Source organism: Dipteris shenzhenensis, chromosome 27 (assembly GCF_047967505.1).
Source record: "Dipteris shenzhenensis isolate YYH24624 ecotype China chromosome 27, Dip_SZ_1.0, whole genome shotgun sequence".
NCBI lineage: Eukaryota > Viridiplantae > Streptophyta > Polypodiopsida > Gleicheniales > Dipteridaceae > Dipteris > Dipteris shenzhenensis.
In genome coordinates, this window is record NC_141622.1 from 36,800 (window position 1) to 64,433 (window position 27,634).

Below are 27,634 nucleotides of genomic sequence, written 5' to 3' on the forward strand. Positions count from 1 at the left end.
TCACTGAGTATGAACTCTTTGCTAGACAAATGCGTCTCAGGTGGTTCTTCAACTCCTCTAATGATGATCGAATCTCTCCTTTTAGAGTACCTAATCCTAATTGAAATCTTCCAGATCAATGTCCTGCCTTGGAGAATATTATCACCTTGGGTCAGAATATTTTGTCGGAAAACATCTCTTCCATATAATACCTCAAACTTTTGAAGCTTCACAAAACCATACGGCAAGCCTCTTGAAGTCTCCAAAGGAACCTAGACATTGCCATTGAACCTGCAGACAAGAACTTGGGCTTAGTCATCTTGGACAGATCTTGGTACTTGGAAGAGAGAGCAAGGCAACTTTCTGACACAGCAGTGTATGAAGATAGGTCATAGAGGTTAATCTACAAGAACTCAAAGATAGGTTAAAGTTTGTTAGAGACAGAGCTACTTTTCTTTCTAGAAAAGAGAAGGATTACATCTTACAGGAACCACAAAATGTTTACAGGATTTGTATTCTTTATTTCTTGCCAAAAATTCACAAGCCAACATTGGTTGGAAGACCCATTTTCTCTTACAATGGTTACTTTTTTTAGCATACTTCTTCTTGCCTTCATCATCAGCTCCTACTTGTACATTTGAAATAGAAGCAACATCTCCAAGACTATATTACACTGCTCAAAAGGATTTCTGACTTAACTTTACCAGAAGATTGCATTTTGTTCACTTTTGATGTGGAATCCCTATATCCCAGTATTCCCACTGATGAGGGACTCTCTGCCTTGCAGGAAATGATTCAGAATGAATTCTCAATCACAGAAGTTCACCTTATCATGTCATTGGGCACTCTCTCTTAAGTTTCATTACTTAGAGTTTAACGGCACTTTTTGGCATCAGATTAGAGGAACGGCCATGGGAGGCAATTTTGTGGTTGTTTATGCATGCCTTTTTCTTTGTCACATGGAGAACATGCAGTTTACTAGGCAACCACTTTCAAAACTTCTCTATTATAGATGCCTGCATTGATGATGCTTTCGGCATTTGAAATGGGTCGATTTCTTAGGCAATTATGGTTCAGATTTCCAACATCACAACAAAATCACTCCTTGTACTTCCAAGGACTCCATTGACATCCTAGACATCCATTTTTATAAAAAATCAGACTTTTGGCACTCAGGAAAACTCTCAACTACCTACCATCAGAAGGCACTTACCAGGTAGCAGTAGCTCCCATACTCCTCTTGGCATCCATAGCATCAAAAAGAGTCTTTCATCACAGGAGAAGTTCGTCGCGATACGTCATGAGAGAGAGCACTCCCAAGGATTACAAACACAAAAGATTGCTCTTCTATAATCGGTTGAGGGCTCGAGGGTACCCAAGTAAAGTTCTGCAAAATGTTTCCGAAAAATCTCCTACAGCATGAGTACAACTCTACTTGGCACTACTTCTAAATGAAAAAGTCAGACAGGTAAAAGGACCTCCCTGGTTCTTAAACTGGACTATTCAAAGTTCACAAAATCTTTAAACATTGGGGCCACCCTAAACTCTAAACCTCATCAGCTTTGCCAAAATCATCGTGAGGTAAAGCATCTACCTTGTCCTCTCATTTGCTAGAGAAATCTACGGAATTTGCGATCTTTTTTGGTCAAATCAAGACTCAATAGCAATGTGGGCCCCACATGATGCCTGGGATATCCTGGTCACCCCGTTAAATATCTTTTGGTGAAGAGATAGTTCTAGTTCTCAGCTTCTTTTTGGTGAAGAGATAGACGGCTTGTTCATCGGGTTCATTTTGAGGTAGTTATGGCCATTTTTAGTCAAATCGCTAGTCATGAGCAGCGCACACCTTACGAGGCATCCAAAATGTCCGGATAGGCATCATTGGATTTCTTAGCAAAAAGATTGTACTGATTCTCAACATTATTTTGCACCAGATGGCACCTTCATCGGGTTTGTTTTGACTCTTATGAGCCTTTTTATACCTTGTATCCCATGGGCTCTCCGATGCAAAGTTGAGAGAGTTGTCCCATATACAATGGTGCAAACCCTAGCCATCCCGACTTCTATATAAAGAGAGAGACTCTCATTCTTGTATCACATTTCAAGAGGTGCTCCACTGAAGAGCTTGAGAGATCAAGCGAAAATAGTTTGGAGCAAGCACTTCTCTTGTAATAAAACAAGCATTTTTGTCTCTCTTGTGTGTTTGTTTATGTGTTTTATTTGTGTGTATGATCTTATAGAAGATCCTCTCTTCCGTTGTGGAGTCTTGTGTTCTAGCTGCCCTTAGGCAAAAGGGGCACTCAGGGCTTCATAAGAGCCGAGAGTAGCATTTGCTTGCGATAGGAGTCTGTCCCTCCTATTGTCCTGCAATAGGGGCAAAAGGAGTAGATAGGAGATCCTTTCCTCCCTTGTGGAGTCCTATGTTCTAGTTGCCTGCGGGCAAAAGGGGCATGCAAGGCTTCGTAAGAGTCGGGAGTAGTGTTTGCTAGAGCCTAAAATGTTTTGTGTCAATGCTCAGCCCACTTTCCCGTTCACATTTGCTTCGCACTTTGCACACACAAAAACACTTTTCTCACAAACACTCACTTTAAAAAAGCACTCGTGGTTCACAGAAAGTGCATCACACTTTGGGTTTTGCATTTTTTAAGTGCACTCCATAGTACACGTAACCGGCCCCCTAAAATTCCATTTTTCCAATTGCTCTTTTCTCTCCTACAGCTATTGTTTTTCCAATAGGCATGCTCTAGAACATAGTGACACAATGTGGTAATGTTGTGAGCTCTAGTGTGTTCTAGAGGCATGGTCAGGAAGAAAGTGACACAAGCCAGCAATATTGTGAGCTCTAGTGTGTTGTAGAGGCATGGTCAGGAACAAAGTGACCAAAGTGGCCAAAGATGGCAATATTGTGAGCTCGAGTGTGTTCTAGAGGCATGGTCAAGAAGAAAGTGATAGAAGTTGACAATATTGTAAGCTCTAGTGTGTTTTAGAACATGAAAAATGCATTGGATGACTTGAACTTACAGATTGACTAACTAGATAGTCATGGAAGGTTTTGCCAAGGGTCCACATAAGCTTCCCAAGAGGAAGGATGTATTTCTTAGACTATGTACCTTCCTTTCCTATCTTTTTTACAAGAACCTATTTTAACATAGGAGTGGGAAGTAATGGAATCTTTGATATAACTGACAATGGATTGTCTGTAAGTTATGTGTTCCTTACCTTTTAGTCATGGAAAACGAAATGTATATTCCTTCAACTTTACTTGAAATGGTGAAATAGCAGGCAAGAATCTAGAGAAATGCATGAAAATGTCCATTTTATCCCTCGTGCAACATCAAACAATGTGTTTGACTAGTACAAGCTGTCCATAAATTATAGGTTGGGCATTTTGGAATTTGCATAGCTTTTCTTTATGCTTGGAGGACATTAAAAGCATTGATGAATTTTATTTTGATGGCTTTATTGTGTGGTTTCGTGTCCAAAGTTTTCAGGTAATATGTATAAAGTTTTCATGCCTAAAGTTTTCATGTCTAAAGTTTACAGTTTATACCTATTTGCCTTGCTTGCATCATTAAAGGAGACAATGCCATGATGGTAAGCATTATATGTATTGATTTATATTTGCTTTGTTAGGTTTGCTAGTGTAATGGTTGTTGAATTGATGCATGAGGCATTTGAGATCTCTCATTGGTGCACTATATTAGTCAAGCAGGAGGATACGTTATGGTCTTCCACATCCAATTTTTAGAATGGCCTACTTAACTACTAAAGTGCATCAAAGTATTGACAGCTTGATCATTGTGATCCACATCACATGGCTTCCCCTATTGCATTGTATCCCATTGGAAATGGTGTAAAAAACTTTATGCCCGGCTACCCTGAGAGGAGAGCCTTAATGGTATTAGTATTAGGATCTTACTTGGGGATTTCAAAAGCCTCTTTTTTCTATGTATTAGAGGTAGCAAAGAGGAGGTATAGGCTATGAACTGTCTTTGTCTTTTAATGGAGAGATTATAATACAAAAATGCACATTTTATCACATTCTCTCTCCATTCTCTTCCTTGCAAGATACCATGTCATAAGCAATAATTTTGATTGATTCATGATTGTAATTTTGAATGTGTTGTTAATTCAATATAAGGTAATGTCGCCTTGAATTGTAGAGTATTGAATACACCACCTCCAAGTTTGTCGTGTAGAGAGGTGAACCTTTTAGATGCAAACTTTGTTGAGATATCGAGCTCCATCATGATATGCCAGGGTGACCGTTGTGCATTTATGTCACAGACTTGTTAGTTGCAGATGCCGTTGGTACACCACCCATGAATAATGGCTGGATGACAGCTATCCTTATGTACTCTAGTTTCTGGCTCAGTTAGTATGCCACCTTAGTTAGCTGAGTTTGGTTTGAGACCCACATATAGGGTTCTTCTATTTCTTTGTACTAGAGTTCTTTTGGCTTTCACAACTAAGAAGAGGAAAACTGTTTTCAACCTCCACCTTTGTGTGTATTCCCCCATTGTGTATGTGAGAAAGCTGCAAGTGAGACTCCTTTCCTCTCTCCCACTATCTTCACATGGTATCAGAGCTTGGTTCGTGGTAAGGAGCTCAAGAAAGCAAACAAGTTCATGGTGTCCTGGTAAGAGGACCGGTGTTGCTTTCCTTTTTCGAGTTTGGGAGCAAATCTCTATAGGTAGCATAGCCGGAAGTGCAAGAGTGCATTGTCTCAGATTGAGATGCTCTTCACAGTGTGGTGAGAGGGTAGTATATGCTACGGGAGAGGCTACAGAAATTGCATCATATACCTGTACGTAGAGATATTGGGAGTTACAGAATCATCCTTATTGCATGTTCATGCAAAATCATCACTAGGAACTGATTGTGTGGTCAAATACCACTTTCGTCAGTTTTGCAGATTTGCCTGTGTTTTTTGCAGTGACAGAATTTTTTGCAGTGTTCTATAATGGCGTCTGATTCTCTTTCACAGATTGTCACTAAAAAGCTTGACAAGAACAACTTCCAAGCATGGAAGTTTAGAATGACGAATTTCCTTATGGGAAAATGCTATTGGGAGTTCATTACAGGAAATGAAGAAGAACCAATTCTTCCTAATGTTCCCAATCAACAGGAAATGCAGGCATTTAAAGGATGGCATGAGAGAGCCAGAAAAGTTATGTATTAGCTGTCTATCAGTATTTCAGATTCTATGATTGTGCATATTCAGGATGCAAGTACGCCAAAGGAGGCATGGGATACTCTGGCAAAAATGTACAGCACAAATATGCAAGCAAGAAAAATGTAGCTCAAGCAGGAGTTGCACAATGTGCAGAGAGAAAATATGAGCATCAATGACTACCACATGAAGGTGAAGAAAATTGCAGATGCACTTGCTTCCATTGGGTTGCCAGTGGAAGATGATGATTTAGTTTATGTGACCTTGAATGGTCTAGGAAAGGATTATGCATAGTTCTAGACATCCATTGCCGTCCGTGAAAAATTTCCTGATTTTGAGGAGTTGTTTGCTCTTCTAATTTCTGAAGAGCAAAGAAATGGTGGTGCATCTTCTTTAGGAGAAACTTCAAAAGAAACTGTCTTCTACTCAAATGCTAGAAGAGGTAGAGGCAGAGGTAGAGGAGGCCGATCTGGAGGCCATGGTAGAAATCAGAATATGCAGCAAACTCAAGAAAACCAGTCCTATGGAGGAGGACATGGTAACTCTAGAGGCAAGGGGAGCCAAAGAGGTTGTGGTGGATGGTAGAGAGTTCAAAATACAAACAGCAATGTTGAATGCTACTATTGTGGTAAAATGGGTCATATGGCTAAAGACTACTACAAAAAGCAGAATGACATCATGAATGGAAAATCGCAGCAAGGAAATTATGCATCTTCTAGTAGACAGGGTGATGACAGAAATGAGCATCTATTTATGGTGCAAGACATGACCAATTCTGTGACAAGTGCAGAAGAAAGCAATGATGTGTGGTATGTTGACTTAGGTGTGTCAAACCACATGACAGGTCATGCAGAATGGGTGCAGGATGCAAGGAAAATGGAAAGACCAAGATTTGTGGAGACAGGTGATGATACTGCACATCCTATTGTGCAGATTGTTAAAATTCGTTTGTCTATGTAGGATGGGAAAAAGAAATACCTGTCTAGTGTATTTCATGTCTCGAACATCACCAAGAACCTGGTTTCTATTGGTCAAATGGTTGAGCAGGGATTGCAGTTCAGATTTAATCCTCATGGATGCTTTGTTGAGGATATGAAAAATAACGGTCACTTGATAGCAAAAGGAAAGAAGAAGGGCAAGATGTTTACGTTGGATGTGGACATGCCTGAATTGAGTGCAGCAATGTTTGCACATGGGACCAGTGTAGTTGTAGATATTGATATCTGGCATAAACGCATTGGTCATGTTAATGTACAGCGACTTAAATCAATGCAAGCAAAAAATATTATTGCAGGATTGCCAAAATTTAAGGTTGCAGAAATGCATAAGGTATGTGAAGCCTATCAATTTGGAAAACAGGCAAGGAAACCATTTCCTAGGCATGTTCAAGAGAGTAAGAAGCCATTGGATTTAATCCCCTCTAATGTGTGGACTACTAAAGCTGCATCTATTAGAGGCTGTCATTATTTTGTCACTTTTATTGATGACTATAGCAGAAAAGTTTGGGTGTATTTTATAAAAAATGAAAGTGAATGTTTGGGCACTTCAAAGCTTTTAAAGCTATGGTTGAAAAAGAAACAGGCTTGCAAATAAAATGCCTAAGGTCAGATGGAGGGGGAGAGTACCTCTCACATGAGTTTGCAAGGTTCCTGCAGGAGCATGGCATAAAGCAACAGTATTCATGCAGTCATACCCCACAACAAAATGGGCTTGTAGAAAGGAAGAAAGAGGCATATTGGAGAGGTATCTCGGGCCATGCTAAATGAAAAAGTCCTACCAGATTATTATTGGGCTGAAGCAGTTGCTACAGTAGTTTACATAATGAACAGAACTCCCACTACAATAATACATGGCATGACGCCAGAGGAGATGTATACTGGTAGGAAACCAGATATTTCTCATTTGAAAATTTTTGGTTGCATTGCCTATGTTCATGTACCAGATGAGTTGAGGTCCAAGTTGGATCCAAAAGCTGAGAAGTGCATCTTTATTGGTTATTCTCTACAGCAGAAAGAGTATAGATGCTATAACCCTTCTACTCGTAAGTTTACAATGAGCAAAGATGTTGTTTTTGATGAGATGTGCAGTTGGTATAAACCAGTAAATGTGATTGATGATGTAGATGCACAAAATGGTAATGCTGCACAGAATTCACAATAGCAATCACAAAATATTAGTGGACCTGCAGTGTCCTATAGCAGTGGTTCACATACTTTGCCATGGATAGAGGCAGATTGAGATCAAGAGAATCTCCTCAAAGCAATAGAGATAGTGGTATGCAGGTATCACGAAAAGGAAAAGAGAAGGTAGATCAGCCCATGTTTGATGTGAATGCAGGTCACTCTTATGTGGATGGTGAATCCAGTGGCTCAGAACAAAGCATTGATGATGAGTTGGGTATTCCTTCTATTGTTACACCTGGAGTAAGGAAGACCAGGGATGTTTTGAGAGCACCTAGAAGTGAGCCTACTTTGTGTAGGTCTACCAGAGCTAGGTATCCTATGGATAGACTAAAATATGATGGATTTACAGCCACTCACTATGCCTATATGGTCAAAGTGATACAGGAACCAGAACCCACTTCTTTTGAGCAAGCCATGGGAAAAGAAAAATGGGAGAAAGCCATGGATGCCTTGGAAGCAAATGCTACATGGGAATCGGTGCCTTTATCTAAAGACAAGAATGCAATTGTCTGTAAGTGGGTTTATAAGGTGAAGCACAATGCAGATGGTTTTGTGAATAGATACAAGGCAAGATTAGTTGTCAAGGGGTATGCACAGACATATGGCATTGATTATGAAGAAACATTCAGTCCGGTTGCAAGGATGGCAACTGTAAGAGCAGTCATTACTATGGCTGCATCAAAGGGATGGTCTTTACATTAGATGAATGTAAAGAATGTCTTCTTGCATGGTGATTTGCAAGAAGAGGTCTTTATGGAGCAGCCACCAGGTTATGTTCATGCTATTCATCCTGAGTTTGTTTGCAGGTTGAAGAAAGCCTTGTATGGCTTGAAACAAGCACCTAGAGCATGGTCTAACAAGATAGGATAGTATCTTGTCGTGCTATTGGATTTCATATTTCCAAGGCAGATTTCTCACTTTATGTGAGAAAAACAGAGAAAGGTATTATGCTGCTTGTCATTTATGTTGATGATTTGATCATCACAAGTGATAGTGATGAAGATATCCTTCATGTGAAAATGCTATTGAAGCAGAAGTTTGAGATGAAGGATTTGGGAGAGCTATGTTATTTCTTGGGCATTGAGGTGATTAGATCACCAAGTGGGATACGGCTCTTGCAGAGGCAGTATGGATTGGACATGCTATCCAAATATGGGATGACAAGCTGTAAGCCTATTTCAGTTCCTTTGGAACAGAATGTGAAGCTGAGCACAGATGCAGGTGAGCTTCTAAAAGAGCCTACTATGTACAGACGCATAGTAAGAAGTTTGATTTATATGACTATTACAAGGCCAGATTTGAGCTATGCTATTGGATTGGTAAGTCATTTTATGCAGGCTCCAAGGAAACTGCATTTGGATGCGGCTAGATGCATACTCAAGTATGTGAAGTCCACATTGCAGTATGGACTATTTTATGAGGCTGGGGTTCAGATACAGTTGCATGGATACACTGATGCTGATTGGGCTAGTAGTATTTCTAATAGACGATCTACCAGTGGATATGTGTTCTCTTTTGGGAGTGCTGCAGTCACTTGGAGCAGTAAGAAACAGCCTACAGTTGCCTTATCGAGCACAGAGGCTGAGTACAGGGGTGTAGCAATGGCTGCATGTGATGTAGCTTGATTGCATAAGCTACTCTATGATATGCATCAGTTTATAGATGGGCCAGTTGTCATTTATTGTGACAACATGAGCAGTATACACTTGGCAAATAACCCAGTCTATCATGCTAGAACAAAGCACATTGAGGTGCATTATCACTATGTGCGGGAGAAGGTTTTACTAGGTCTTATTGATCTAGTTTATGTCAGCACAGAGGACCAAGTAGCTGACATATTCACGAAGGCATTGGGTGCAGAGAAGCTGCACAAGTTCAAAGACTTGCTTGGTGTGCAAGAATTGGGATTGAGCTTGAGGGGGAGTGTTGAGATATCGAGCTCCACTCGTGATATGCCAAGGTGACCGTTGTGCATTTATGTCATCGACTTGTTAGCTGTAGATGCGATTGGTACACCACCCACGAATAATAGCTAGATGATAGCTATCTTTATGTACTCTAGTTCATGGCTCAGTTAGTATGCCACCTTAGTTAGCTGAGTTTGGTTTGAGACCCACATACAGGGTTCTTTTATTTCTTTGTACTAGAGTTCTTTTGGCTTTCACAACTAAGAAGAGGAAAACTATTTTCAGCCTCCACCTTTGTGTATATTCCCCCATTGTGTATGTGAGAAAGGCACAAGTGAGAGTCCTTCCCTCTCTCCCACTATCTTCACAAACTTATCCCTTTTCTTTCATTTGTAGCCATAGTAATTACACATTTATGACCCCCTCAACTTGTGACTGATTTTTGAAGGTCTTCTACATTGAATTTGAACATTCGGGGAAGCCCTACTTTTCCTATTGAATATCATAGAGCTACTCATGCTATCGATTTTGAACTTAAAAAATTTTACAATCGGAGTTATAGTGCAAAAGTTATAGCTATTTTACTATTCTCTTCATATTCCATGCAATTAAGTTCTATTACTTGTACATATATTTTTGTAAAATTAATTTAGGAAAATATTATGAATATTCCAAGTCAAAATAATACTCTCGACAAAGTTTGGTAATTTTGGTGACCATTTTTGGCAGATGTAGGAGGGATTGATGCACTTCATGATTTTCTATGAAGAAATATAGATTTTGAAGAGGTAGATGATGTAGACATATACAAAGATATGACCTTGTAGGCTAGTCTAGTACTTGGTTTATTTTTATGTTCTACTTGGTCACTATATATGCCAAGTACTTTGTATTCTTATCTATTGAACATCTGTTGGAGCTTTCATGTGTGAGCACATCCATTCACTGGTGTTCACTTCTTGTCTCCATTTGTGTTCCTTCAAGTGGTATCAGAGCGTCAGTCACTTGAACCGAGATTCAGCCTTGCCTTCCGTCTTGTGGCAAGTTCTCTCGTGTCCTCGTGTTGCTCTCAATCCTACATTCAGCCCACTTCAGCTTCCAGCTCGTTTTTCAGTCAGTTGTCGTGAAGAACTTGAGTTTTTTTGCTGCCCCGGGAAGTCTTCTTCAGGTCGCCTCTCTCCAGGACTTGGTCGACAACCAATGTTGCTGATTTTCAGACTTCAGCCCGAACAGCTTCAGATCAGGTCGCCTTCACTTCGCCCCTCTTTTTGAGGTCGCCCTTGAGCCCGGGGGCTTCTACTTCAGGTCGCCCTGATTTCTAGCACTTTTCGGCATCTCCTCTTGCTGTTTTTTACTGCCTACAGCAGTCTCCTATAGTTGCATTGATGCTCTTCTCAGTAGCAGCATCCATCTTCTTCAATACGAGTTCATCTACTGCTACATTGGTGCTCTTCTCAGCAATTTCTAGCCCCGAATCAAACTGACATCCACCTCGGAAGCTCCTACTTCAAATCGATTTGCTTCAGCGCTCTTTTCCTGCTTCTTGGACACCCAAATCTTCTTGTCAGTTATTTGTCAGGAATAATGTCTCTTTCTGAAAGCTTTGGCACTATCACTGAAGGGGATAAATTGGAAGGATCAAACTATGCCTTGTGGTCATTTATGCTCCGCAATATTTTGGTTGGCAAGGGCTTCTGGGACATTGTGAGTGGTGATGAAACTAGGCTAGCTGCTGCTGCAACTAGTTCATCTTCATCCATCACATCTACATCCATAGCTCCTACTCCTGCTCTATTGGAGGAGCAAAGGAGGTTTGATAGAAGAAATGCCCAGGCTTTATCTTTGATATCCCTCTCAGTGAAGAGGCACATTATGTCTACTATCAAGTCCTGCAGGTATGCTAAAGATGCTTGGGCTAAACTGGCATGTATGTATCAGGTCAAAAATGAAGCTAGAGTGCTAGCTTTGACAAATCAACTCAAGGAGTTGAAGATGGAAGAAGGGCAAACAATTGCAGAGCATATTGCTAAGATTACTGATCTTAGAGATCAATTAGCAGGCGTTGATGAGGAGATAGAAGACAGAAAGTTGGTCACTCTCACTCTCAATAGCCTGGCTCCATCATTTGGCACTTTTGTTACCTCTTTGTCTATCATGCTTAGAGCTGCACCTATCTCATTTGATGAGTTGGTAGGGCTGCTCCTGCAAGAAGAGGAAAGAACCTCTAATTTTGCTCATTCATCTCGCCAAGGTGAGCAAGCTCTTGCTATGCAGGGAAAGGGCAAATTTCAGTCAAAAGGAGGATACTTTCACAAAAAAAACAGCAATGGATTTCAGCCCAAAAGTGAGGCAAATGCAAGTTCTCAGGCAAGTCCCGCCTCTAAGAAAAAGGGTAAATGTAACTATTGCAAAAAGCCTGGTCATTACATTGCCGAGTGTCAGAAGAGGATTGCTAATGAGAAGAAGAGGGGGACTACAAACAGTAATTTTGTGGCACCTGCTGAAAATTCAAATGCCTCTTCTCATGCACATTATGCCCAAGATGACAAGGACTTTGCCTTTGGTGTTGTGGATCATGAGATCATTGACACAGGGGGGGAGCCCAGTATGTCACATGCTACACATGCTCATGCTCTTATTGAGCCAGTGTCAGAGGGTATTGATGCATCTTTGGCCACCACTGATCCTTGGTACTTGGATAGTGGTGCTTCTAAGCATATGACTCATCACAGAGATTGGTTTGAGGACATTATACCGGTCCATGGCAGACATGTTGTTTGTGCTAATGATGCCACTCAGGATATCACGGGAGTGGGACATGTTCCTATTCTCTTGGATGGTTTAGGAAAGAAACAATACATCCGTGATGTTTGGTATGTTCCAGATTTGAAGAAGAATCTGATTTCAGTTTCCTCCATTGCTCATGATCAACATATGTTGGTAGAGTTTCAAGGTAGCCAATGCAGGATTAAGGATCCTAAAAAGGGTTATGCTATTGTGGCTACAGGCACTTATGAAAAAGGGCTGTACAAGCTTGATGCTCAGCCTTATAATCAGCATGCTATGGCTGTATCATGTGTATCTCAGGGTGATTTATGGCATGCCAGGTTTGGCCATATCCATCACAGGGCTTTGACCTATTTGTTTAACAACAACATGGTTATTGGAATGCCAAAATTACAGCAACCAGTTAATGAAGTATGTGAAGGGTGTGCCCTTGGCAAATTGCACCGCTTACCTTTCAAAAAGGATGGGAAAGGTGATGTGAAAGCAATAAGAGCATTGCAAATAGTGCACAGTGATGTTTGTGGCCCCATGAATGTTACTACTCATAGAGGGGCAAGGTACTTTGTTACCTTCATTGATGACTACTCCAGATTTACATGGCTCTTCCTCATGAAGAACAAATCCAAAGTGTTTTATTGGTTCAAGATATTCAAGGCTATGGTTGAGAATCAGACCAATTCCAAGATACAAACACTCAACACAGATAGAGGGGGAGAGTATACTTCAAAGGTATTTGCAAGCTATTTGCAAGAACATGGCATTAAACATCATTTAACTGTGCCATACACACCCCAGCACAATCCTATTGCTAAAAGAAAGAATAGGACTCTTGTAGAAATGACTAGATGCATGCTGAAATTCAAGAAAATCTCAAAAGGATTTTGGGGAGAAGCCATTACTACAGCCACATACATCTTGAACAGATGCCCAACAAAAGCTTTGGTTAACAGGACACCATTTGAGGCATACTATGGGTACAAGCCCAAGGTAAATCACTTCAGAATTTTTGGGTCGGTTGCTTATGCTCTAATTCCTGCTCAACATAGAACTAAACTTGATGACAAGAGTGTCAAATGCATATTTTTGGGGTATAGTATTGAGAGTAAAGGTTTTCGTTTGTATGATCCTGTTACTCGGAGGATTATTATCAGTAGAGATGTTGTCTTTGCTGAAAATGAAACCATGCAACCGGTCAATGTTGATTTGCCACCATATGATGATGTGCCTCTTGATATTGTTCAGTTTGATAGTAATGAGATGGAGTCTTTATCCTCCTCACCCAGTTCAGATTTGGTGCCATATGTTGAGGGGGGATTTCCCTCAAATGTTCCAGAAGGACAGCCAGCTAGTGGGGCAGGACAGCCACATGTTTGGAATCCTTTACCTTGCCATACCAACAGTGGTCCAGCCAGTGGTGGTGCTGCAAATTCAGTCCCAAAATGGGCACAGTTGACCCTCAGAGAGGCTAATGTTCAGCCAAGTTTAGGGAGGACCAGGACAGCCACAAGGAATGCATCATCACAGGTGAATTATGCTTTGATGGCTTCAGTTATGGCAGCTGAAACTGAACCTCAAAGATATGAGGATGCCATGAAACATCCCGCATGGCAGGAAGCCATGAAATCTGAAATTAGTTCCATTGAAAGGAATGCCACATGGGATTTGGTTGATAAGCCCATTGGGAAGAATGTGGTTGGTACCAAATGGATCTATAAAGTTAAGTACCATGCAGATGGCACTATTGAAAAATACAAGGCCCGGCTAGTTGCCAAGGGGTATGCCCAAGAGGAGGGAGTGGATTATGAGGAAACATTTGCTCCAGTAGCCAAGATGACTACCATTCGTTCTGTCATCTCTCTTGCTGCAAGTTATGGCTGGCCCGTCTTTCAGATGGATGTCAAGACTGCCTTCTTGAATGGTGATTTACAAGAGGAAGTCTATGTGCAGCAACCCCAAGGATTTGAAGTTACAAGACAAGAACACAAGGTTTGCAGGCTACGCAAGGCATTGTATGGGCTAAAACAAGCACTCCGTGCTTGGTATCACAAGATACATCAGTATTTGCTGTCCCAGGGCTTTGTGAACACACATACAGAGTCCAACCTCTATGTTCTGCAAGAAAAATCAGATTTGATGATTTTAGTTCTTTATGTGGATGATATACTACTCACAGGCAGTAGTAATCAGCAAATTGCAGCCATCAAAATAGCATTGTGTCAGACATTTGATATGACAGATTTGGGTCTCTTGCACTATTGTCTTGGAATTGAGTTTTGGCAAACCCAGGAAGGGATATGTATGTCCCAAACAAAGTTGCAAAGAGTCTCTTGCAGAAATTTAAGATGGAAAATTGCCAACCTGTGGCCACTCCATTGACCAAAGGACTCAAGCTTTCAAAGCATGACATAGCAGAGAAGTTTGATGGCACACTTTACAGACAATTGGTGTGTAGTCTTATCTATCTGTGTTCTACCAGGGCTGATATTGCACATGCCACTGGGTTGTTAAGTCAGTTTATGCATTGTCCTACAGTCACACATTGGCAAGAAGCCAAGCGGGTTCTCAGATATCTGCAGGGCACTCTTACTCATGGATTGCACTATGCTGCAAATTGTGACATTTCTCTGAGTGGTTTCACAGACTCAGATTGGTCAGGGGATATGGATGATAGAAAATCCACCACTGGTTATTGTTTTTCATTGGGTTCAGCTTGCATTTCTTGGCTCAGTAAAAAGCAAGACCGTGTTTCTCTTTCCTCTAGTGAAGCAGAGTATAGAGCAGCAAACGCAGCCACTACAGAAGCAATGTGGTTAAGGAAGCTTATGTTTGATTTGCATCATGCACAACATGGTGAGGCCACTTCCATTTTGTGTGACAGTGTGAGTTGCATTGCCATTGGGAAAAATCTTGTCTTTCATGCCCGCATGAAACATATTGAGAATCATTATCATTATGTTCGGGATTGTATACAGGATGGCTTCATTGATCTTATCTATTGTCCTACTGAGGATAATGTGGCGGATATCTTCACTAAAAGCCTGTCAGCTCCACTTTTTACTCGTCACCGACACGGCTTGGGGATACGAGATATAACAACAATGTCAGGGGGGGTTATAAAATGACATTGTTATTCATGTGTTACCCCATAGGTTGCTATATCCTGATGGATGAATTTGTGCAACCATGGTACTTTAGGTGCCCTAGGTACTTCTGACACGTTTCCAGAGTACTTCAGTCATATCTTTGAGGGGGGATTTGTAGACATATACAAAGATATGACCTTGTAGGCTAGTCTAGTACTTGGTTTATTTTTATGTTCTACTTCACTATATATGCCAAGTACTTTGTATTCTTATCTATTGAACATCTGTTGGAGCTTTCGTGTGTGAGCACATCCATTCACTGGTGTTCACTTCTTGTCTCCATTTGTGTTCCTTCAGATGAAGGAGTTTGACAAATTTGGCCATTTTGATGTCCATTTTTGGCAAATAAAGAAGGAATTTGACCACGGCGCAGAAGACAAAGTTGGTCAGGATATCATGGGGTGTCCAAAAATGCACAAACCCATCACGGCACAAATTTGGCCATCTGGACACCCCATGATGTCCTGACCAACTTTGTCTTCTGTGGCATGGTCTAATTCCTCCTTTATTTGCCAAAAATGGACATCAAAATGGCCAAAGTTGTCAAACTCCTTTATCTACCTCTTCAAAATCTATATTTCTTCATAGGAAATCATGAAGTGCATCAATCCCTTTACAAGGTGATATAGTAGCCAACCTAAAAATTAAAATAAAAGATACATGAACATAACCAACCTCCATGACTAAGAAAACATAGAAAATGAAATTTTTAGATTCCTCTTCAAAATACATATTTTCTCATGTAATGCATCAAATTATTTCAAGGTGATTTAGTGATATGAAATCAAATATTTCATTGACATAGCTAACCTAAAAGGTGCCTCCAAAGGCAAGATAAACAAAGAAAATGAAAATTTACAAGGTGATGTAGTGGAAGATCAAAGTCCTCTGGATTAAATTAAAAATTACATTGATATAGCCAACCTACAAGGTTCCTCCAAAGTGCAATAAATTATGTAGAGAATATATTACCTAAGGGTCTTACCAAAGCTATGCTACAAGGCACATCAGTTGTCATATTGACCAACCGTCATTTGCTAAGTCACTTTGTAAATATTTTCTTTTCTATGTTTATCTATGTTGAAGTTGCACTGATCTCGCCGATTACCTACCTGTGTTAATCAATATATCACGTAGATTGCGAATTGCCTTAATCCTATGGCACATTGCCTTAATTCGAACGCTCAAACCCCCCCGCGTGATAAGATAAATTAATTAATGGATTTTTATTCACTGGGGGGGCCTATTTACTAATCGCTCAATCAATCAATTAATTTGTTCACACTCCCTCACGAGTCGATAAGTTTACTAATTATTTCTTTGCCCTCCCTCCTTTCCACTATGTTGACTAGCCTAGCACTATTCCTCACTAGTGCTCTCCCTCTAGCTCTGCCCACTCCCTGGGCTTGATGTTTGTAATAGGCAAGACCAGTTGAAGTCCGCCGGTGATGAAGTGTGGCTAGGCCGAGTTGATGTTAAGCACTTCCTGTCGTATGGCTGAAGTTAGGTGGAACCGATTGGTGTGTAAAGGAGAGAATGGTTAGACAAGGAGATGAAGTTTGTTCCTATAGCATCTATAAAGACACATGGATTTCAATTAGGTAGATGAAGGAATTTGACAATTTGGGCCATTCCAATGGGTGGTAGCAAACTAAGGGTATCCACTTCTGGACCACTTTCAGGTGAGTGTGACACCCGCTTGAGTGAAAATACAAAGGCTTTGCTTCAGTCTCCAATACCTCAATTGAGGTATTAGTTCCAATGAAAATCACACACGAGGACAACCGAGCCAAGCCAATACCTCGATCGAGGTGCTGGGCTTTTTTCATCCGACCGAGCCTCTACCTCGATCGAGGTTTGCTGGCAAGCCACCTATACATGCCACATCTACCTCGTTCGAGGTATCCTGGCAATCCAACTCAACCTCGATTGAGGTAATGTGGCATGTCCAGCATACCTCGATCGAGGTATGTGCCATCCGACAGGGCAGCCGACAGGGCAGATGACATACCTCGATCGAGGTATGCTGGACCGATGACTTGGCCGCATGTCGAATATGTCAATCGAGACATGTGGCATCCGGCTACTACCGACATACCTCGATAGAGGTATCGTGGCATGTAAATACCTCGATCGAGGTAGATGTACCGAGATGTATGGGCATGTCACAATACCTCGATCGAGGTATCGTGGCATGTCAATACCTCGATCAAGGTGGATGTACAGAGATGTATGGGCATGTCACAATACCTCGATCGAGGTATCGTGGCATGTCAATACCTCGATTGAGGTAGATGTACCGAGATGTATGGGCATGTCACGATACCTCGATCGAGGTATCGTGGCATGTCTATACCTCGATCCGATATGTATGTTGCATGCAGAATACCTCGATCGAGGTAGGGAAACCCTAAATTTTCTTATAAAAGGAGAGCGACCCCCCTCATTCCACATACCTCGATCGAGCTCCTCCTCATCGACCGATTTCGGATTTGCAGGACGTCGACGGAATTGCGCGAGCGACGGAGAGCGACCGACGGACATCGACGGAGATGGACGGAGCGGGAGAGTCTAGGTAGGGTTTTTTGTAGCATTTTCTTTTTGGTAAAATTTAATTAAATTTTAGTTTATAAGAAAAATTATAAAAATTTTCTAAATTTCAAATGCATTTTAATGTTTTTTTGAAATTTATGAATTACGACATTTTTTATTTAAAATGTGAAAATGAAAAAAAAAAATTTAATAGAGCTATTTTTATTAAATAAAAAAACTTTCATAGGAATAGACGCGACCACGATCAGGGCTCCCCTTGCATATTTTACATTGTAGGCACCCCATCATAGCAGCACACATTTATCCGAGATATCTCACAGTGAATGGTGGTCGATTGCCTCACAACCGTTAGATAGCCAGGTCATTTGCGCTATACGCTGAGTTTGTGCTTGGTCATCGGGTAGACTACCTTAGTACCCGTCCAGGATCAGGAGTGGGACATGGTAGGATGGGGCGTCAGGAGCATCAGCACATGGTCTCTGCCCTATCGAGATCTATTGCGATTCCACCTTCCCCACCTCGATCATCGATGGAGCCTCCCACATCTACAACACCTCCCACATCTACACCGCCTCAGCACAAGTTGGAGGCTCGAGACGCACGGATTGCAGAGTTGGAGGCATTATTGGCCGAGTCTAGGGACGAGGTTAGTTATTTTGATTATGTTAGTTTATTTTTTGTAGCGTGTTTTGAACTGAAGGTTTTTGGTTAATTCTCACCATGTATGCGACATGTTTGCATTGCAAGCACATCTATTGCATCAGGAGATGGAGTCTCGTGTACGACTGTTGGCAGACAGATTTGGAGGAGCAGAGGATTCGGACACGCATAGCATACCATCGTGCAGAGCACTATATTTTGCAGTTGAGGCATATTAGTCGTGATCCATCTCACCATAGGATTGACCCTAGCATGGCCCTATACCTCGCTCCTCCTGTAGATGTGCTGACTAGGACACCCATAGACGCAGCAGTCATAGCCAGACAGGCTTCCTACTGCCACTTGCATCCTTTGCCATGAGGAGTTTGACACCGTAGGGTGGTTTGGACTAGGGTGCGGCCACATCGCACATCTCCATTGCATGACCCGCCACATGGTGGCATGATCAGTGTGCCCTATATGCTTTGCTGACATTGATGTGGCCACATACAGAGGACTAGGCATGGATGATCTATATCCTAGTCATCATCAGGCCATTGATCCATTCGCCTGTGTAGTCTTGACAGAGCACTACAGGGAGGAGGCACAGAGAGCGTTGCTGATGCAGGAGGGTGCTGATACATCAGTGGTTGTAGCATGCATTCCACGACGCTTTTCGTATGGTGATTTCATGCCAGGTGACGAGGCACGAGCAGAGGAGGCACGTCGGATTGAGCGAGAGGCAGAGCTGCAGACATCATTGCAGCAATGGGTGGAGCAGCAGCTAGGGCGGGGCCGAGACCAGTGTCTTCTACATGTAGAGACGATTACTCGCGCTGGATTTGAGGCACGAGTATTCGCAGATGCATGGCTATGGGAGCTGAGACGCGCATACATAGAGGAGGCGAGGGAGGCAGAGATGGCAGTGGTGGTGCGTGCAGTATGCCCTCCTCTTCATCAGGATGAGGTTGGCCCATCTCATGCAGGTGATGAGGCTGGCCCATCTGAGCCGGCTTTGCCTGAGGGCACACAGCGGACGGTTGGGCAGCGGGTCATACAGGAGCCACATCAGCGTTCCACTAGAGGATCATATGTAGAGCTATCAGATTTGGATTCAGGATGATTGTTTAGGCTTCACACATTTCTTGTATAGGGATGCACTTCTGCAGCATGATGATGATGATGTACAGATTCATTTTGGTACTTTCATGATATTGTTCCCACTTTTATGATGTATGAGCATTTTCGTACTTTCATGATGTTCTTCACACTTTGTTTATCTCAGTTTATCTCAGTTTATAGTTTGTTTAAATGTAACATAAACATTTAAAATTAGGAGTATGATTTTGAATTTCGAATATCTCAATTCACACATCTAATACATAAGGTATTTAAAAAAGAATGCCATGTGAAGTAATTGTAAACATTAAGCATTGAAAAAGTGTTCAAGTTCCAACTTTATCATTTTGAATATCATATTGAATTTCGTATATATCAATGCTTGCAATTATTACACTAAACCTAAGAGCCGTGCGAAGTTTCATCCCCATGTGCATATTTAAAATTAAGAGTATGATTTTGAATTTCAAATATCTCAATTCACACATCTAATACATAATGTATTTTAAAAATAATGCCGTGTGTCGTAATTGTAAACATTAAGCATTGAAAAGGTGCTTGCAAAAATGTATGCATTATACCTTCCACATGGCGCAAACCAGATTAGTTGGAGACCAAATCTTGCGTGGATGTACGTCTAGGGTAGCCTAACAGCCATGTGAAGTTTCATCCCCAACAGGGTTTAGGATTTAGGGTTCAGGGTTTAGGGCTTAGGGTTTAGTCGTGCTAGTAGGGATTATAAAAATGTACGCATTATACCTTCCACGTAGCGCATACCAAATCAGTTGGAGACCAAATCTTGCATGGATGTACGTCTAGGGTAGCCTAAGAGGCGTGTGAAGTTTCGTCCCCAACAGCGTTTAGGATTTAGGGTTCAGGGTTTAGGGTTTAGGGTTTAGTCATGCTAGTAGGGATTGTAAAAATGTATGCATTATACCTTCCACGTGGTGCATACCAAATCAGTTAGAGACCAAATCTTGCGTGGATGTACGTCTAGGTAGCCTAAGAGGCATGTGAAGTTTCGTCCCCAACAGGGTTTAGGATTTAGGGTTCAGGGTTTAGGGTTTAGGGTTTAGTCGTGCTAATAGGGATTGTAAAAATGTATGCATTATACCTTCCACGTGGCACATACCAAATCAGTTGGAGACCAAATCTTGCATGGATGTACATCTAGGGTAGCCTAAGAGGCGTGTGAAGTTTCATCCCCAACAGGGTTTAGGATTTAGGGTTCAGGGTTTAGGGTTTAGGGTTTAGTCATGTTAGTAGGGATTGTAAAAATGTACGCATTATACCTTCTACGTGGCGCAAACCAAATCAATTGGAGACCAAATCTTGTGTGGATGTACGTCTAGGGAGCCTAAGAGGCATGTGAAGTTTCATCCCCAACAGGGTTTAGGATTTATGGTTCAAGGTTTAGGGTTAAGGGTTTAGTCGTGCTAGTAGGGATTGTAAAAATGTACGCATTATACCTTCCATGTGGCACATACCAAATTAGTTGGAGACCAAATCTTGCGTGGATGTACGTCAAGGGTAGCCTAAGAGCCGTGTAAAGTTTCATCCCCAACAAATAAGTCCATGTGCATATTTCATTAGTACGTGCGCCATTTTTCATACGTAGTCGTGCTAGTAGGGATTGTAAAAATGTATGCATTTGTCCTTCCATGTGGCGCATACCAAATCAGTTGGAGACCAAATCTTGCGTGGATGTACATCTACGGCAGCCTAAGAGCCGTGCAAAGTTTAATCTCCAACAGATAAGTCCACATGCATATTTCGTTAGTACGTGCGCCATTTTTCACACATAGTCATGCTAGTAGGGATTGTAAAAATGTATGCATTTGTCCTTCCACGTGGCGCATACCAAATCAGTTGGAGACCAAATCTTGTGTGGATGTACGTCCAGGGTAGCCTAAGAGCCGAGTGAAGTTTTATCCCCAATAGATAAGTCCACGTGCGTATTTCATTAGTACGTGCGCCATTTTTCATACGTAGTCGTGCTATTAGGGATTGTAAAAATGTACGCAACTGTCCTTCCACGTGGCACATACCAAATCAGTTGGAGACCAAATCTTGCATGGATGTATGTCTACGGCAGCCTAAGAGCCGTGCAAAGTTTAATCTCCAACAGATAAGTCCACATGCATATTTCGTTCGTACGTGCACCATTTTTCACACGTAGTCGTGCTAGTAGGGATTGTAAAAATGTACGCATTTGTCCTTCCATGTGGTGCATACCAAATCAGTTGGAGACCAAATCTTGCGTGGATGTACGTCCAGGGTAGCCTAAGAGCGGTGTGAAGTTTCATCCCCAACAGATAAGTCCACGTGCATATTTCATTAGTATGTGTGCCATTTTTCATACGTAGTCGTGCTAGTAGGGATTGTAAAAATGTACGCAGCTGTCCTTCCACGTGGTGCATACCAAATCAGTTGGGCACCAAATCTTGCGTGGATGTATGTCTATGGTAGCCTAAGAGCCGTGCAAAGTTTAATCTCCAACAGATAAGTCCACATGCATATTTGGTTAGTACGTGCGCCATTTTTCACACGTAGTCGTGCTAGTAGGGATTGTAAAAATGTACGCATTATACCTTCCACGTGGCGCATACCAAATAAGTTGGAGACCAAATCTTGCGTGGATGTATGTCTAGGGTGGCCTAAGAGTCGTGCGAAGTTTCATTACCAATAGATAAGTCCACACGCGTATTTTGTTAGTACATGCGCCATAGCTTTGCCGCAGTCATGCTAGTAGGGATTGTAAAAATGTACGCATTGTACCTTCCACATGGCACATACCAAATCAGTTCAGACAAAATCTCGCGTGGATGTATGTCTAGGGTGGCCTAAGAGTCGTGCGAAGTTTCATCCCCAACAAGTAAGTCCACACGTGTATTTCGTTAGTACATGCGCGAATTTTCTTAGTCACGTTTTAAAAATGTCCTAAAGCACAAAACAAATTACAACATTACTACTAATAAACAATTTTTTGTTTTACAAACACAACAAATCCCATTGAGAAGACCTCGAACATCATGTAAAAAATAGAATCTAATACAATGATGTGTATGAACGTGTATACAGCCATCATAGTGAAATACAAAATATGAGTCCATGAAAATTACAATGGTACGGTCACACACTGAGCCTATACATATCGAATACAAAAAAGTGTAATCAACTAGTGATACCCAATAAAAATCAATCTGATCAACTGATGATCCCAAAAAATATGATGTGTAATGTGCTACTCCTCAGGATCAACTCTCATGCCAATAGTTACAAGTATGCTCTCGTGATCTGCCACTGCAAGGTGCCATCGTGGAGTGGATGTCGCCTTGAGTGCGAACACGACTCAAAGTAATCTTGATCCCAACAACAAGATGAGAATACATGTATGCCTCATGATCCGCCATGTACTCCTAGAACTCAATATAGCGACCACGCCTCTGTATTTGCTGAAAATAGTGGCCACCTACGATCATGCTATGAGCATTGAAGTGCATCCCATGCCCATCCACTGTATCCTCATTTAGCACACTCTTCAACATAGAGCATTGCAACAAGTAATAATCCACACCCTCCTCATTGCCCTCCGAAGCAATAACCGCAAAGATATCACCAATATGCAAAATATCTGTAAGCTGGTCATAATCTCTAGAGGAACTGAATCCCGCATCCTGATCATCATGTACCTCCTCCCAAGGTTGGAAGGGAGAAAGCACTCACTGTACCCATGGATCGGCCCATGGTATCATGGAGCACTGTTGGCACAAAGTCAACATAGCTTTCGTAAAAAGAGCTGGGTATTCTATGTTGCAGGGTTCCGAGGCTTTTTGTCACCTACAGATATATTGGGATTTTTGGTTGTAGTATATGTGTAGCTTAGGACCTCGAGTCGTGTTCTGGTGAGAGACGTAGGCTTAAGTGTGGCAAGTAAACAAAGTGCAAGCATGTGTAAAAGAAACGTAAACCATCTTTGATGAGGTAATGAAGGCTTTCTCCTTCATTGGGGGTTGTAGGGTTTAGGAAGAGTTTAAGGGTTCAGAAGGAGGTTCCAGGGTTTAGAAAGAGTTCCAGGGTTTAGGAGGAGGTTCCAGGGTTCAGAAAGAGTTCCAGGGCTTAGAAAGAGTTCCAGGGTTTAGAAGGAGGTTCCAAGGTTTAGAAGGAGTCCAGGGTTAGAAGGAGGATCCAAGGTTCAGAGTAGAGTACATGGTGGAGAACTCGTCTCCCTCATAGATCATGGAGTTTAAGGGTTTAGGAAAGCATAGGAGTGGGAGAGGAAGAAGGTGTAAGAGCATGGGTGAAAGAAGAGAGAGGAGGAAGGAGGAGGAGGGAAGAGGAGGAGAGAGGAGGAGGAGGAGGGAGGAGGAGGAGGAGGAGGAGGAGGGAGGAGGAGGAGAAGGAGGAAGGAGGAGGAGGGAGGAGGAGAGGGAGAGGGTGGGTTGCAGGGTTGGAGGAGAGGGGAGAAGGGTTGCAAGGTTAGGACATGCTTTTGGACGTGCAGTGCAAGGAAGCATGGACACTTGAGACAAATGCTTGGAATACCAAAGTAGACTCAACACAATGCCCCAAAGAGTGTGGGCTTCATTCCATTATGGGGTATTTATACAAGTTGGAGAGCTTCTCTCTCTGCATGTAACACAAAGTCGTATCACAAAGTTGTAACACAAAGTTGTATCACAAAGTTGTAACACAAAGTTGTAACACATTCTCTCTCTTCATGTAGAAGTTGTAACACAAAGTTGTAACACAAAGTTGTTACACAAAGTTGTAACACAAAGTTGTGTCACAAAGTCATAACACATTCTCTCTCTTCATGTAGACAAACTCGTAACACAAAGTTGTTACACAAAGTTGTAACACAAAGTTGTGTCACAAAGTCGTAACACATTCTCTCTCTTCATGTAGACAAACTCGTAACACAAAGTTGTTACACAAAGTCGTAACACAAAGTTGTGTCTAGAAGTTGTAACACAAAGTTGTATCACAAAGTTGTAACACCTTCTCTTTCTTCATAAGTTCATGTTGGCACAAAGTCAACATACTCCCGGATCCATTTTATTACCCGTCCTCGGGTTATGGCTTATTGCGATCACGTACCTGGGTTGCCATGTTTTTAGTCTAGTGGCTGTGGAACTTGTGTCGTGCCAGTCGATCCTACTGTAGAGCCTTAGCACCATACAATTCTTGCGCAATTTCTAGGTAGCCTGTATCTACCATTTGCTCGAACAGAGATATGTGGCGTGCCTCCAAGAAGATCACTCTTTGATAGAGTCGACTTGTAATATCTGAGCATCAATCCGTTCATTGGGATTAAAGCTGAGTGGAGGCAAATGGGAATCAAGGTAACATGGGACCTCCAGAATTAATTCTAATGTTTTACAGAATATGGCACTTTGGCGAAGGAAGCGATCAATGTTGCCGTGCATTGTTTGTTCATGCTGCTGAAGTGCTCGGATCATGGTGCCTTGGATATTCCATTCTACACCAGAGTAGGGTTCGATCATTGGCCAATTAATGACTCAATCTTCAGCCAAAGTGTGTATGTTGGCTTCCCATTTTTTACGCCGTGGAACTGCATAGAACTTGGGATGGGTTCTAAGACATGGAGGTGCCCGTAAGTACTCCTTTAAGAAGATTACATCAAAGAGCTTGGGACAGCACCAATCAGGTTGTGGACCCAATTTGCTAATCCAACCTTCACTTATTTGATGCTGACGAAGGTTGGTAGGAAAGTTACCTAGGGTCCACCGCGAGTTTTCATATCAGGATATTTGCTCCAAAATTCCTTGATGGGGTTACTGGGAAGTGGTATCTCATCAAAATCATACCCATCATTGGAACTTGGCATGGGTGTACTAATTGGATTATCCGGATCCTGATATTCAAAATCAAATACTACATCATTTTCTGCTGATGGAAGCACTAGAAGTGTCGGAGGTGATGACGGGGCTGGGAGAGAATCAGGGGACATGGGAGAGAAATATGGCTGAGTGATAGTGGCAGAAGGGGGAGCAGAGGGGAGGGGGGGAAGAAATGGGCAAATGGTTTGAGCAGCTTGGTAATCCTCAAGGGTAGGAGGGGAAAAAGCTGGGTGTGAGGGGCTCGTAAGTTTGTGACTGTTGGGTAAGTTGAAAATGGTGAGAGGCATGAGCAAAGAGACGATGGAGGGAATAGATGTTAGGATGGAGCTTGGGGAAGGTTAAGAGAGTGGTAGCAGCAAGGGGAAGTGAGGTTATGATGTTGGCAGAAAGAGTGGTTAGATATGGGAAGTTGGATGTGAGATAGGCCTTGTCATCTTCTGACACTTCTTTTTGCTGGTGCGATGGGATGATCAGCTGCATGGGTTGGATGTCGGTTATGTCGTGCCGTGCAAATAAAAGGGATGGCCTTTGTAGCAATGGCAACAAACCTGCAATAACCCTGAGGGGAGGACTACCCATGAGGCAGACATATGCGATGAAAGCATCCGTCCTGAGTGTTATAAACCTGGCATGTGTAGACAGGCAGAAGATATTCTTCTCATCTTCAGACAAGTCTTGGCAAATTATGCGCAAGGTTTTAGTCCCGATTGATCGTTTCCAGTTGATTGTTGGATGAGCAGATATGATCCTGATTTGGAGTTGCTTCCATTGGATAAGCACGCATGCGTTGAGGTGATCTTCCACTTGTAGAGCAGCCACAAGCTCTTCGTACACCATGGTTGTGCATTGTAGTGGGGTGTCATTGGTGTTGTCTTCCAATGCCTCATTGTTGTGCACTAGCAATTGGAGTTCAAGCTTGGAGATGGCTATTTTTTGGGAGTGCATCTCATTCATTTTTTCTTTGTACTGATGGTAGATGGTTGTGTATGCCTCCTTAAGCTTTTTCATTTGCAAGGTGACCTTTGCCTGTTGAGGAATGTCTTCAGTGGTATTGGACCATTGGTCCAAGACCTGGGCTTGTGAAGTGCTGGCCTCTTGTGTGGGGGTTAAAGGTCACTGTGCCTTAACCCCAGTTATGTACAATACTCAAACACATATATAAATGAATGAAAAAGAAGATTAGGGTGGTTCTGCACCCACCAAAACTTGTGTGGCTCTGTGTCTCTCTCTCTCGCTCTCTCTCCCTCTTCCGTTCTTGCTTCCGTTGAGAGCACTCTCAACTGGTATCAGAGCTCGGGTGATCTAGCTGAGCGTGCGTGAATGCTTGGAAGCTCAGCAGTTCTGTGGGAGGAAGGAGAAGCTTTGTGGGAAGCTTTGTGGGTGACTTTACTTGCATCCGAGTGTGCAGAGACCTTGGAGGAACATTTGGAAAAGTCACTTTGGCTTTACGAAGTGGTTTTGAGAGCCTGTTAAGAGCTTTCAAAGAAAAAGTCGTTTTTTGAGCTTTTCCCTGTTCCGTTCGATGTTCCGTTCGATGACAGAGACTCCGTATTGACTTGTAGAGGCAACTATTGCTTGCTTTTGGTGTCCACATTACTTCAGGAGCTTGGAAACACCTTCATTCTTGAATCTGGGATCATTTCAGTGGATTTCTGACTCACTGTGTCAGTTCCTGCGTTTTTTGCCCGGGTGTTGGAACTCAAGTTTGGAGCAACCATTTGCAGATCTGTCAGTTCCGGTGGACTCAGGAGGTCCTAAAACTTCTATGTTGCTCATCATTCGCACTTCGGTGGAGTTTACAGATAGCTCTGTTTCCAAAAACGTTTTTCAGTCCGTGTGTTGGACCCAGTGTTTGAGACCACGGTTTCCAAAACCGTCTGTCCCATTGCGTTCCGGACGCCCAAAAACCCCTACCTATCAGTTCTTGCGTGATTCGGTGGAGGATTTTCAGAGTTATAAATCTCTGTGTATTCGATTTCGTCTCTCTGTTATGCATTTTTCATTCTAAGGTTTTGAAACCTTAGATTTATGCCACATGGCAGTGGATAAGTATTGACTCCCATTTCTCACTCATCGGTTGGGATTTTGGAGTTCTGGCAGAAGAGAGATATTTGCAGATTTTCTTGCTGAGTCCGATTATGCAATGGCGCCCATGTTTTGAAGCATCTCAGGTTCTATTTTCAATAGCGCTCATTACCGTGGGACTATGATTTCTTGAGCATACCTTATGCAGATCACTCTGGTTGTAGTTTGAGCAGTGTGCGCTCATTCGTGGTATGCATTGGGT

The 27,634-nt window shown here is 42.1% G+C and overlaps 1 protein-coding gene across 1 annotated transcript; it reads left to right on the top strand.

Moving 5' to 3' along the window:
- Positions 1 to 10,826: 10,826 nt before the first annotated feature.
- On the top strand, positions 10,827 to 15,015 carry LOC147883696 (uncharacterized). The gene is made up of 5 exons (XM_087398828.1): positions 10,827 to 12,115; positions 12,209 to 12,349; positions 12,980 to 13,804; positions 14,758 to 14,879; positions 15,002 to 15,015. The coding sequence occupies exons 1-5, from the start codon at positions 10,827 to 10,829 to the stop codon at positions 15,013 to 15,015; spliced, it is 2,391 nt and encodes a 796-aa protein (XP_087254954.1).
- Positions 15,016 to 27,634: the final 12,619 nt, after the last annotated feature.